Source organism: Rhipicephalus sanguineus, chromosome 5 (assembly GCF_013339695.2).
Source record: "Rhipicephalus sanguineus isolate Rsan-2018 chromosome 5, BIME_Rsan_1.4, whole genome shotgun sequence".
Lineage (NCBI taxonomy): Eukaryota > Metazoa > Arthropoda > Arachnida > Ixodida > Ixodidae > Rhipicephalus > Rhipicephalus sanguineus.
In genome coordinates, this window is record NC_051180.1 from 43,606,697 (window position 1) to 43,619,676 (window position 12,980).

Here is a 12,980-nt window from a genome sequence, read left to right on the forward strand (position 1 = left end):
TGTTACTTTGAAGTCGTCTGTAGTCCGTGCCTTCGTCTCTTGAAAGTTTGGGATGGGAGGAAGGGTAGAACCTCCGTTCAAGCCGATAGTGTCGCAGCAATTCGTGGCAGGTTAAGGGTACTGCATGATTCGGTTTCTTCTGCTGGTATTCTTGTGTGGGAGGTGTAGAACAAAAAGTTAAGGCAGCTTCGCGCTAGGGGTGCCAAGCCTGAAGGAAGTGCAGAGCTGGGCGGCCTTCTTTGTTTCTCCTCGGTTTTCTCTCGTTGCTCCTCTCTTTCTTGTTCTCTTTTTCCGTGTCTTCTGTCTTTTTTCTCTCTTTATTTCTATTTATTTCTTCCTCTCTCTTTATATACTTCTTTCGCTTTCTTGCTCTTTCTATTTTTTCCTATTTCTTCCCTGTCTTTCTCTCTCTTTCTTTTTCTCGCTTGCTTCCTTTTTTTTTCTATTGTCATACGTGGATCTGCCGGGCCCCTAACGTGATCCGCACGTTAGGGCCCCCAGAGAGAGTCGACGCGCCTCTTTAAAGACAGTCATATACGCGGCAAGCCAGAACTCCTCAGAAAGAGTCAAATGACTCTTCTTTTGTCTTAGAGTGTAGAACGCGATAGCGTAATCGGACCCTGTTCGCACCACCTTCTCAATCGCTAGCCTCACTTCTCTTCTCGGTGGACACCAAAACCGCAAGGAAAGGAACGCTTGTGCGCCTGTGAATCGGGTCTTTCAAACTATCAAAGAATGCCTACCGCGAGTACAGCTGCGAAGTGCCCACTACGACATAATTTTTTCTTTTGTGAGTTAGCGAAGTACTAACTACGGCTCCTTAAGGCAACACGCGCAGCTAGCTGCACACGTTGCTGATGTTGTTGATAATGATCATTAATTATGCTTGTGCGCTTTGAAATGTGTGGGCCTTTAAACGAACCACACGTTGCGCCATTCACATGTGTTGACGCCGGGTGGAATTCTACGTTTCTGCCAGGCAATATCGCATGCGTTAAGGACACTTCTCGCACTACCTGACATTCATATAGTTTCTTGTCCCCGCAACCATTTCGGGCACGGGCGTGGCTCTGTGGTAGAACGCCTGCTTGCCACGCAGATGTCCTGGGTTCGATTCCTGCTCGAACCGAATATTTTCATTATTTCTTCATTTGCATCTATTTCGAATTTTTGCTCACGGACAACGCTGATTTTTCCCTCGTAACCAGCGAAGCCGACGCCGACATCAGAACTTCTGCGAAAAGAGCTCTTTAACGCTGTCGCGCTAAAATAGAAATGCCGAAGACTCGTGTCGCACGAGCTGGTGAAGATGGAGCCATTGTGAAAGAATTGGAGAGAAGAAGGCAGCAGTGGCGTAAAGAGACACCGGTAGGACAGTAGTTCCTACCTCACTATAAATGAAATATATATATATATATATATATATATATATATATATAGAGAGAGAGAGAGAGAGAGAGAGAGAGAGAGTATATGTTACTCTTTTTCATGGGTCCTGACTTCCCCGTATACGACTGTCTTTAAAGAGACACGTTAACTCTTTTGTTATGTCCCACGACTCTCCGACTAGAGTACAATGACGTCCTAAAAGAGTTCACGTGTCGCTTTAAAGAGTCATACACGTGGCAAGCCAGAACTCACGAAAAAGAATCAAGACTCTTTTTACTCCTTATAGTGCTTTTGCCTAATTTCTGGCGCTTTTTAGGTTGACAACTTAATATCTAAAGATAGTATGAAGTTCTTCAGTGCGTCTAGGGAGGCACCGAACACAACCTGCTATATGCTACCACGAGGAACACGCTATAGGCACATAAAAATAATTAACAGGGCTTGCCGTCAGTTCTCAAGAATCTGGACTCGACGTTATCTCAACGGAATGTTTTCATTCAATTTTAGAAAATTTGAAGAAGGGCGCACTTGATTTGCTACAGACGCAGATATCATCGGCCGTGTAATGAAATGAAGTGAACAAAGAGCTGCTCATTATTTGTGTTTGTGCAATTCCTGCTACTCATAGGAAGAATAATAATTATTTTCAATGAAAAGTTCATAAGCTTCTTGTAATCGAGTAGTGCAAGAGAAACCAACTTCGGAAATTGAAAACAAAGTGATAAAAGAATATAAAGAAAATATACAAATCGTAAGGCTTCAGAAACATCGACATTTTTATAGTCAACGTGAAAAATGGAAATTGTCACTTACGTGCACTTAATAGAATCTTCAACAACGTCAGGTACCTTCGCCTTTATCTGAAACATAGATTTGAACAGCAAACCAAATGAGAAGTTCTTTCGTTACATTCATTGTCTTAATCAAGGCTAACTGCGCAATGACTGCATAAAATGGTTTGAAACATCCAGTAGCCGTAGAATGGCTTGCACATGGGTTAGTTCGTGATCTTGCATGTTGAGTGGCTGCAGCTGACAGCGCCGAAGTTATAACAAAGAGAAAAGACACGGACGCGCTTGTTATCGCCGCAGAGAAGGGAAAGGATTGCATCAGCACAACTTCATTTGCACTATATCGAAAAGAAATGCAATACCTTCATGACAAGCGTTCAAATCTTTGTTTCTAAGTTTTTAACCTTTTCTTGGTTTTGACCAGCTGATGTTGAACAACGCAACGTTGCACCTATATTTAGGGTGTTTCAGCTAAATTGCGCCTAGTTTTACAAAAATCAAACACATGCGCTATGCGTGTCGGATTGGCCCAGTATTGTCCCGAGCTGTACGCAGCACGTCACAATATTTTTTTTCCACTCTGCCAAGCTGGGCAATGAATAATGATTGCTTAATAAAATTTTAAATCGTTACCCTAGCCAAATATTTTCAATGCAGACGTCGTAGCGCTTCTTCGGAAACGTCGAAATATTTCCTCCATGCTAACTGCCAAATCGATAAGCTGGGTGATTAACAAACATTGCTTAATTAACATTCGAAATAGTTACTTTTGCGAAAAATGTTTAACAGAAAAGTGGTAACGTTTGTTCAGCAATGTCGGATTGTTTCATCTATGCTAAGACGGCTGTCCTGTTTATTCTTTTTCCCAGCTTTTCTTTAGAGTGCGCGAGATTAAAAAAGTGTACTTAGCGCAAGTTAACTGAAACATCCTGTATTTGTGCGGAGGGTTCGAAATACACGTCAATTGTTAGCAGTGTCCTCGTGTTCTTTTTCCTTCATCCGCCGTTTCAAGTCTCAAGTCATTTTTGTTTAGGATTTCGTCCACGTCATTCGTTAGGAATCGCAGCGCATCCCGGCAGACCCGACCGTTCGCATAGTTACGTGTCGCCGCTTGCGAGTCGCTGATTACTACTCCGACCTCGGTGGTGGCCACTGCGAGAGCGATGGCCACCTCCTCGGCCGTCTCGGCGTGTGCTGTTTTTACCGTAATGCTCGTCTTGCCGTCACGGTCGACCACCATGACTACGTAGTCACGCCTGCGCGCGTATTGAGCCGCGTCCACGAATACCGCTTCCTTGCAATTGCCGAATTTCCTCCGTAAGTCCTGCGCCCTCCGCCCTCTTATTAAGGCGAAAGCCTCAGATGCCTCATCAAACGCGAAGGTTGACCGTCAGGGTCAGCGGCGTCAACACGATTGATGCCAACAATCACGATCACGTGATTACGCCATCATATGACGTCATCCTGACGTCACAGATGCCAGAACGAATGACGTCATTATGACGTCAATGCAAAATCATTGTGACATCACATAACGTGACGTCACATGATGACGTCATCACATGACACCGTCGCTTGGTCAAAGGTGTGCCGATCACGGAGGCAGTGCAAAGCGACGTGAGGTGCTGAAAGCTTGCAATGCCTCCGATCCTGGAGGCAGTGGAAAACGACGTTGGATAGAGAGCTTTCGGAGGGAGGCGCGGCAGGATCAACGAGTCGACCGATAAGAAAAAGAAGATACTTTCACTTTCGAGACGTCTTAGGCACCCTGTGAGGCATAAGGCACCCTGTGAGTTTTTTCTTCTACCGGCGTGATGTTCCGAGTACATGTTTTTGGACAACGGCGGAACTACAATTCTCTGTCACCGTCGTGGGTGTGTCCGCTTTTTCTCCGTGCTGCCATGTGATAGCCTATGCCTAATTTTCCGAGGATGCACCTACCCGTTTTCGTCTCTGAGAGTCGTTTTGTATTGTGCCATGTCGCGCGTTTTTGTTATTTCGCCGAATGCGATGTGCAACCCTAGTTCTAACAGTTTCCCTGTGCTCGTGTGTTTTTTTTTTTTGGTAACCCTAAAATTTTTTTTGGGTAGGGAAGGAGGAGGAGGAATAAACGTTCATTGCTCGAAACGGTGTCGCGGTGCTAGTCCCGCGTCTACCCTAGGTGGGAGGTCTCCTCATTCCAGGTCTCTGGCCTTCGCTGCCTCTTTGGCCCTGGCGACAAGACGTCGTTGTTGGTCCAGGTCCTCTGAGGCGAGCTTGGCCTCCCACGTTTCGAGAAGGTCCTCGTTTTCTTGAGCGGCGTTACAGGCATTCGGCGAAGGCGTTGTGTCTGTATACTGCATGGGCACGCGAGGATCATGTGGGCCAAGGCGTCAGGTACGCCTCAAATTGGGCAGAGGTAGTCATGCAACGTTGGGTACACTCTGTGCATCAGTATTCGCAATGCTCATAGACTGTGGCGCCACCAAGCGGAATTCAGAAGCGTCCTCTCGAGGAGGGTGAGTAGACGACAAAATGGCAGCACTACGCAGTCGCTCTCTTGTTCGGCTGTGCTAGCCTCAGTGTTAACGCGTTGGCAAGAAAGGAACACTACGACTTTGCATGTTCCCTGCATCCGTGAACAAACCGGGTCCTCCGTGACACGAGCACGAGAAATCTGATTCGTTCTTGCGAGACGCGAAGTTTTCGTGAAAATACGAGGCAACTCGCGCTTTCAATGCTAGCCCAGAGCGTACACATACTATCAGCTTCGCGAGGCTTTCTGTAGCCACGCAGGTTAGTTAAATGTTATCGTCTGACATATTCAGTTGAAGTTCACCCTGTTTTACTTGCATATAGCATTGGTCAGTGTTTCCTGTAGTGCATGAGTCCCATAACACTGTACGCGGGAGGTCGCGCGGGCTCGCGATGTGCTCTTGTATAACTGAGCGATCGCAAGTTGGCGATACATTAAAATAGGGCCTCAATCATTTGTCAGCAAAGCGTTGTTACGAATCGTGCGAGCGACGTTTCAACCATTCGAGGACGCGTCTGCTCGACGCCTTTCGTGGGACCGTAGTGGAGCGAACGCTTTCCACGCCAGTGTGTTGTGTTTCATAGCCACCGCTGCGTCGCTTGTTTTTCTACGTTTGTTGATAGGTGGCAGCACACTGAAAGCGATTTGCTTGTTGACCGGTCTGAGAGAATATGTTCTCCGCGCCCAGCTCTAATTGTTAACGTGGTGACGCGGAGTGGTCGAAGTCGTTCGGCGGAGGAAATTCTTCAGATTGCTTTCAGCAGTGATGTTCAAAGAAACCATCTTGACGACGAGGATTTTTCACTGGACGTAGAAGACTGTGAAAGCACCGAGAGTGACAGCGACGATGAACCATCAGCTGCTAACTCACGAGCTGCTAACTCACAAGCTGCTAACATCAGTTCCACTTCACGTCCCCTCGTGCGTTAATGTTCTTTCACGCTCGTAAGTCACTTTGATTGTATTTAATGTATAATATCCTTGAGCGAGATCAAAATAAAAGCATAGTTCCTCTTGTGCATTGCATGTATCACAGTTATTGTGGATATTATGGAGCGCAGCATGCCGCCAACACGCTCGAGTTCGGTCAGCGAAGCGAAATTGTTAGAGCGATGGAACGTGCAGTCGCGGCCGCAATCCACGCTTCTCGGCTAACGTCTTCGACGATGCGAAAAGCATACGTGTGCATTCTTTTCCGATATTCATGTTTCGATCGTTCTGATCGAACCTGGAACATGCGAGTGAAGTGAATTGCACACGGCTAGAGTCTCAGCATGGCTGTGACATAAGCGCTACTGAATGGGATGTTAAATGCTTGTGTTCCATTGAAGACGTAACTCCGCGTTCCCGACTGCGCAAGTAATGACGACGGCGTATTATGTTTGCAAGCCATCACCACTTTAAACGTGTGGTCGCGTGTAGTAGCGATGGCGCTACTCGCTGGCGGCCTACCACTGCCGCAAATCCGTCAGGCAGGCTCGTTACGTACTATTTCGGAGTGCCGTTCAGCTCATACGTCAATTCTAGTTCATGCAGTTTTATGTAGCACGCACAGGATTTCGCAAAGCATCGTTATGCACGGTAACCGCGGAGCTGAAATATAACCTTTCACACGGCAGCAAATAATTAGGTGACGAGTACTTAGCACTTTCCATGGTTTGGGAAAGTATTTTAGTTTCATATTCATTTCAGCGCAGCTCATGACTTCATCCGGTGAAAGTGGCACGGGCCGTACATCCGCACGTCCTATTTGTTCCTATGCTAAAAACGGGTTGACCCTCCTCCTGGCGCCATCTTGAAAAGCACGGCGCGCCACCTATAGTTCGTGGGCATTGCGAATACCGTGGTTGTAAGTCTTGCTCTGCAGTCTTCTGAGTATGGCGCTGTCCTCATTGTTGAGCTTTGAATGTGGTGGGGGGTACTCTCGGCGTTCTAGCCTTTGATGTTGCAGTATTGCAGAGTATGTGATGGGTACGGACTGAGCCTCCGCGGACGCAGTCCCGGCGTCTGGAGAGTGGGAGGGGATAGCCCGGAAGACGTGATCGCGGGCAGTTTTAGGGGCGAAGCTCCTTAAGGCGGCACCCGTTCGTCCCTCGTAGTCGTAGTAGTGCGTAACCAGTCGTAACGCTAGTACCAGATCTTGACCTCCAAGGTGGTGCCGGTGGGAGATATTTCCTGTGCGTTGTTGAACAATAAAAAATTCGCAGCGTGCGCGTTAACTAAAAGCCGAATTCTTCTGTCTCTCATTCCCCATTAGCAGCCATTGGCATGTTCCAGTAGGAAACGTTAGTAGAAGTAGAAGTGTAAGTGTTAGCTAAAAGCCGACTTCTTCTGTCTCTCATTCCCATTAGCAGCCATTGTTTACCTCCAAGGTAGTGCCTGGTGAGATTTCTCCTGTGCGTGATTAAACAATAAAAATTTTGTTCAAAACGCCGTTGATTGATGAAATAAACCAACGAAAGACGCCAGATGTTTTCTAAAAGCAAAACGAAAGAACGCCAGATGTTTCTAAAGCAAAACGAAAAGCCGCCAGCTGCTTAACGAAAGACGCCAGATGTTTTCTGAAGCAATGGTTTTCTAAACAATGAAAATTCAGAGCGTACATGTAAAATTAAAGTGAGCTGCAAGTCGTCATAACTCATCGAACCTTTAGTATAAACGCGCCCGATCTCACGTCGGCGATGATGTACTGGGCAGAATTCACGGAAGATTCACGGTTTACCGATGAACCTCCGCAGCTTCGCCCACTCATCATCATTCACTCCGTGGATATGCTGTGATTTTTTTTTTAAATCTTGGTTTTCTATTCAATATTAGAGCGTACAGACGTGGTACAAGGAAGATGTTCAGTTCGAAAGTTAGCGCAATAAAAAAAAAAGCTGGCAGATCCCACGCATTGTGGGAATCGATGTAATGCGAAGCAGCCAGCAAAGAGCTTCATACATCATCTTGTATGTCATTGAGGAAAATGCGTGCCATGGTTTTCATGTTAACTCCTATTATTTATGTTCGTCACACAGTAACGTCGCGCAATTACAACTTCGGGGTAGATCAAGCTAGCGAAACGGCCGCCAGCGCACCATGAGCGTGGCACGTAAGTCATGCTGTACATGACATGCGTGTCATCATTTTCATGTTAACTCGTGTTATTTATGTTCGTCACACAGTCACGTCACGCAATACCAATTCCGGGGTAGATTAAGCTAGCGAAATGGCCGCCAGTGCACCATGAGCGTGGCACGTAAGTCATGCTGTACATGACATGCGTGTCAGGATTTTCATATTAACTTGTGTTATTTATGTTCGTTACACAGTAACGTCACGCAGCACCAATTACGGGGTAGATCAAGCTAGCGAAACGGCCGCCAGCGCACCATGAGCGTGGCACGTAAGTCATGCTGTACATGACATGCGTGTCATGATTTTCATGTTAACTCGTGTTATTTATGTTCGTTACACAGTCACGTCGCAAGACACCAATTTTGGTGTATATAAAAATAGCGAAACGGCCGCCAGCGCACCATGAGCGTGGCACGTAAGTCATGCTGTACATGACACGCGTGTCGTGATTTCCATGTTAACTCGTGTTATTTATGTTCGTTACACAGTCACGTCGCAAGACACCAATTTTGGTGTATATAAAACTAGCGAAACGGCCGCCAACGCACCATGAGCGTGGCACGTAAGTCATGCTGTACATGACACGCGTGTCGTGATTTTCATGTTAACTCGTGTCATTTATGTTCGTTACACAGTCACGTCGCAAGATATGAATTTTGGTGTATATAAAGCTAGCGAAACGGCCGCCAGCGCACCATGAGCGTGGCACGTAAGTCATGCTGTACATGACATGCGTGTCATGATTTTCATGTTAACTCGTGTTATTTATGTTCGTCACACAGTCACGTCGGAAGATACCAATCTCAGGATAGATCAAGCTAGCGAAACGGCCGCCAGCACCCCATGAGCGTGGCACGTAAGTCATGCTGTACATGACATGCGTGTCACGATTTTCATGTTAACTCGTGTTTTAATGTTCGTCCATGACATGCGTGTGATGATTTTCATGTTAACTCGTGTCTTATTTATGTGCGTCACACAGTCACGTCACGCAATACCAATTTCGGGGTAGATCAAGCTAGCGAAACGGCCGCCAGCGCACCATGAGCGTGGCACGTAAGTCATGCTGTACATGACACGCGTGTCGTGATTTTCATGTTAACTCGTGTCATTTATGTTCGTTACACAGTCACGTCGCAAGACACCATTTTTGGTGTATATAAAGCTAGCGAAACGGCCGCCAGCGCACCATGAGCGTGGCACGTAAGTCATGCTGTACATGACATGCGTGTCGTGATTTTCATGTTAACTCGTGTCATTTATGTTCGTCACACAGTCACGTCGCAGGATACCAATTTTGGTGTATATCAAGCTAGCGAAACGGCCGCCAGCGCACCGTGAGCGTGGCATGTAAATCGTGCTGTACATGACATGCGTGTCATGACTTTCATGTTATGAGTTGTCATTTATGTTCGTCATACAGTCATGTTACGCTATACCAATTTTGGTGTACATTAGATTAACCAAGAGACCAGGAGAGCACAAAGTCGTGGGCGGCTATATAGATAGATAGATAGATAGATAGATAGATAGATAGATAGATAGATAGATAGATAGATAGATAGATAGATAGATAGATAGATAGATAGATAGATAGATAGATACGCTCAAAGTCGCAGAAGTTCGCTAAGAAATGCTTCGCATTTAAAATAAAGATTCCGCCTTACAAATCACAGTGTTTTAGATGTCTTGATGACTTTCATGTCCGTCTGAGTGCTCCATGACAGGTTAAATGGTAATTATCACCCAGATACTTTACAGTGGGCACTGAAGTTACATGCACGTTACATAATGTGCAGAGACGTAACACTAAGCTAGCTGTTAGGTACACGTAATGGATAGTGTTTTAGTGAAGCTGATTTCAATATGCCACCCACAACACAATTTAAGAGCAAATATTGTGTGTATGATACTGTAATTTGTTGGTGTCCACCGGACGATGGTAATGGTTTTTCTATAGATCATGCAGTCACAAGCGCATATGTGAAGCAGGGACAGCTATTTGTGTGAGTAATATAAATTGAATACAAAGGGGCTGGGTCAGGTAGCTGTGCAAACGCCAGATATGAGTTTTTAATTAGATGTCTTACAAGGCTCACCAATTTTAAATGCGGAAACGACGCGAACTATTTTCTCATTGTTTATCCAACGCACAGGTGGGAACTGACAACCTCTATAGCGCGTCCTAATTGTTTGCTACACAGTTTAATTTTGAGCACTCATGATGCCTGACTACAATGCATGATAAGTTTTTATAGGAAGTACTGACTACATGCACCACTGTAGCCAAGACAGGAGGCCGAGCTTGGCATTTGAGATAAGTTATATCACCTGTTTGAGACTGAAGGGGTTAATGCAAGTGTTGTAGTTAGGAACACGTACTAGAAATGCTGACAATACGTTTTACGACACACACAGAAAAAAAAGGAATGCAATCTCACCATCTTAACAAGTTCCTCTCTGTCAACGTTGCAGTTTTTCTCTCTAGTGTCTCGCCTACGGCGTGCTGCATTCTTCGTAATCTTGAATTTAACGACAACCTTTTTTGCTGTGGAGACAAACAAGGCAAAACAAATCTGAATGAAAGTCTAGTCATGTTCTAAAACTTTATACAGCATGTCGGCGACGCTGCACAGCAAGAACAGCAAAAAAAGAGACTTCTTATTTCCACTCAGTTGCACAATGAAGTAGATACTTTTGCAATGCAGTGTCAAGAATTAAAATTTGTTGGAGCGCATTGTGAGAATTCACGCACGTAGATTTTTTTGCACCACAGTCATACCACATCCGTGAAGTTTAGTACGTGACTTCATTGTGTTTCGTACTCAGGGCTAGAAATTATGAATGAATATAAGAAGAAGAAACCTAAATATGATTGACGCTCAAAATTCGGATATTGCCGCGCGATTCATTAGTTGAAGCTTCACCCACAAATCCTGTGGGCAACGCGCTGCGCAGCCCGTGCCGCGATGTGTAAGAAGCTTCGCGATTGTTTTAGAACGTCCCGTTAAGATTGCGCGCCGCACGCGAATGTTCCAGCTTTGTCGAGAGATAACGCCGCCACCAGCGATATCGCTGGAAAGTTCGATAGCGCCTGTATAAAAGCCGACGAGCTTGACTGCTTGTCACTTGATCGACGATCGACGCTCTGTTCGCCGCTATCAGTGTATTGCTGTAGTTTGATTTTCAGTTTCCCGGCCACAAGTTCGGCCACAAGTTCGGCCAAAAATGGCAAGATTGTGTATGAATATTAAAGAGCGCTGCTTAGAAAGTTAGAGAGCCTTGTTCGGGCAGCGGGCTCTCCTGTCCGTCTTACATGATAAAACTTGTTTGAAATAAATGTGAACTGTGAACTTCCGACAGAGATTTTTCTTCAAAATTTATTTATAATTTGGCGCTTTCGTTTTCTAAAAATGCGCCCGCTTCGATGCGCACTTTGCAACCTTGAACATACTGTAAATTATATGAGCTAGTGACGTTCCGATGTTCACCTGTAGTTTACTCTTGCTTATATTTGTTATGAATTGTTTCGCTTTGTGCAAAGAAGTCGGAATTACTCATTATTCCAAGTTTCCTTCAAGACTTAAAGAATAAAGACACCATGTGTGTCAGACTTATCTGCTCACTATTATTGCGGTTGCTATTTTAACGCTCCAAAGGAACTCGGGCTATGAGATACGCTGTAGTGGACGGCTTCTTAACGTTCACTGACGTCACACAGTTTATGTTCCCACAGCTTTCACATCCATATAAATTATGCTGCCGCATCCGGATCGAGCCTGCGCCTTTCGGGTCAGCAGGAATACGCGCCTGCCGGTGTATTGACACGCCAGGAATTAAAATTTTAATTCAGGGGCTCCATTCCCAAAATAAAAACAACAAAACCTAGCATGTGGTAGATCGGCAAGCTTAAAAAAAATTTAAAATTATGAAGTTTGCAAATTCGGAAATTTTAGCAGAAAGCAGACATCGCAGTTTTTTAACGGTATCTGAGTTGCCATTGTAAATTTCTTTCAATGCTTAAGAGGGTTTTGCAACAATCCGATTAAAAAAAATTTCACCGATGATTACGATACCGTCTGATGCGAATTCTGAGCGCAGCTTCGTATTGACGCAACGCCAACTGTGTTTGAAGTTTTGGCTATCTGCAGTTGTAGCAATGTAACATTTGTTACATATTGCCACAGGAACTGCCAGCGCTCGAGTGCTACGCGCACCACTCTGTGCGTTGCAGCGGTCGCGTACCAAGCGAAACGCTGACAGCCCCGTTAGGACAAGCGAAGCCGGCCGCAGTGCGCGTGCCAGCCCTGCATGCGTACGAGCCCGGAAGAAGAAAACGAGGTTAGAGCTCTATCGGTGGCGCCGACACAAGCCAGCAACGGTGACGCCGCTCAACGCAGGAATGGGCGCCTGGGAGCTGCGCTCTGAAGTATGTGTTTTTGTGGAGCGGCGCATACCGGTACATGTAGTACACGTGATACGTTTTCAAGTGGCGCGGAATTGGCCCCTATCGCACAGGAAAAAAACGTCAAAGGACACCAAAATAATATTTACCGAAAGTGAGTGATGACAAGGTAAATCTGTGGCTGAACTTACGTGCGTGTCGATAAAATGAAGGTTTAGCAAAAAATTCTTAAGCAAGTATTCCAAATCGAAAGTATTATGTTGTTTTACCAACAGAACGCAAGGGAACATTCAGTTTTGCATATGATGGCTAGTGACGGGCATGTTAAGTGTATCGGAAATTTTTAGTTTTCTGGCCTATAAAGAAGCTTTGAAAATAATGAGCTAACCTTAATTTTCTGCCTGTGTTTTTTTTGTAAGGTCGAAGTGGGATTGCTTGCTATCTTTGGTGAATAAACAACCGACACTTTTATGTTTATTTTACGGTCATGTATTGGTTGATAGATAGGTGAAGTTCACAGTGTCTGCGCTTATTTAGGGCCTTGTCGTTACATTGCATATGTAATCGATTTGTATCATTATAGGCGGGCATTAAATGCTAAACCTTCAGCCCGTCACCCATGGAAAACTACAGAAGCGACCAAGCTTATATTAAGCAAAAGTGAGAACTTTGTAGTCACAGTTCTCGCAACACAAACTGTGCGTGAACGTCTCCATAAATATTACTTAGCAAGTTCTTGAAAATGTTATGCATGGCAATA

General features: G+C 45.3%; 1 protein-coding gene across 1 annotated transcript in view; it reads right to left on the bottom strand.

Annotated features, from left to right (window-relative positions):
• Positions 1–12,980, bottom strand: part of LOC119393564 (uncharacterized) — a 120,316-nt gene that overhangs the window by 20,039 nt on the left and 87,297 nt on the right. The window contains exons 4-5 of the mRNA XM_037660665.2: positions 10,257–10,363; positions 2,203–2,249 (exon numbers count right to left, since the gene is read on the bottom strand). Of these exons, the coding sequence (XP_037516593.2) occupies positions 2,203–2,249; positions 10,257–10,363 (154 nt within the window). The remainder of the gene's footprint in view (positions 1–2,202; positions 2,250–10,256; positions 10,364–12,980) is intronic.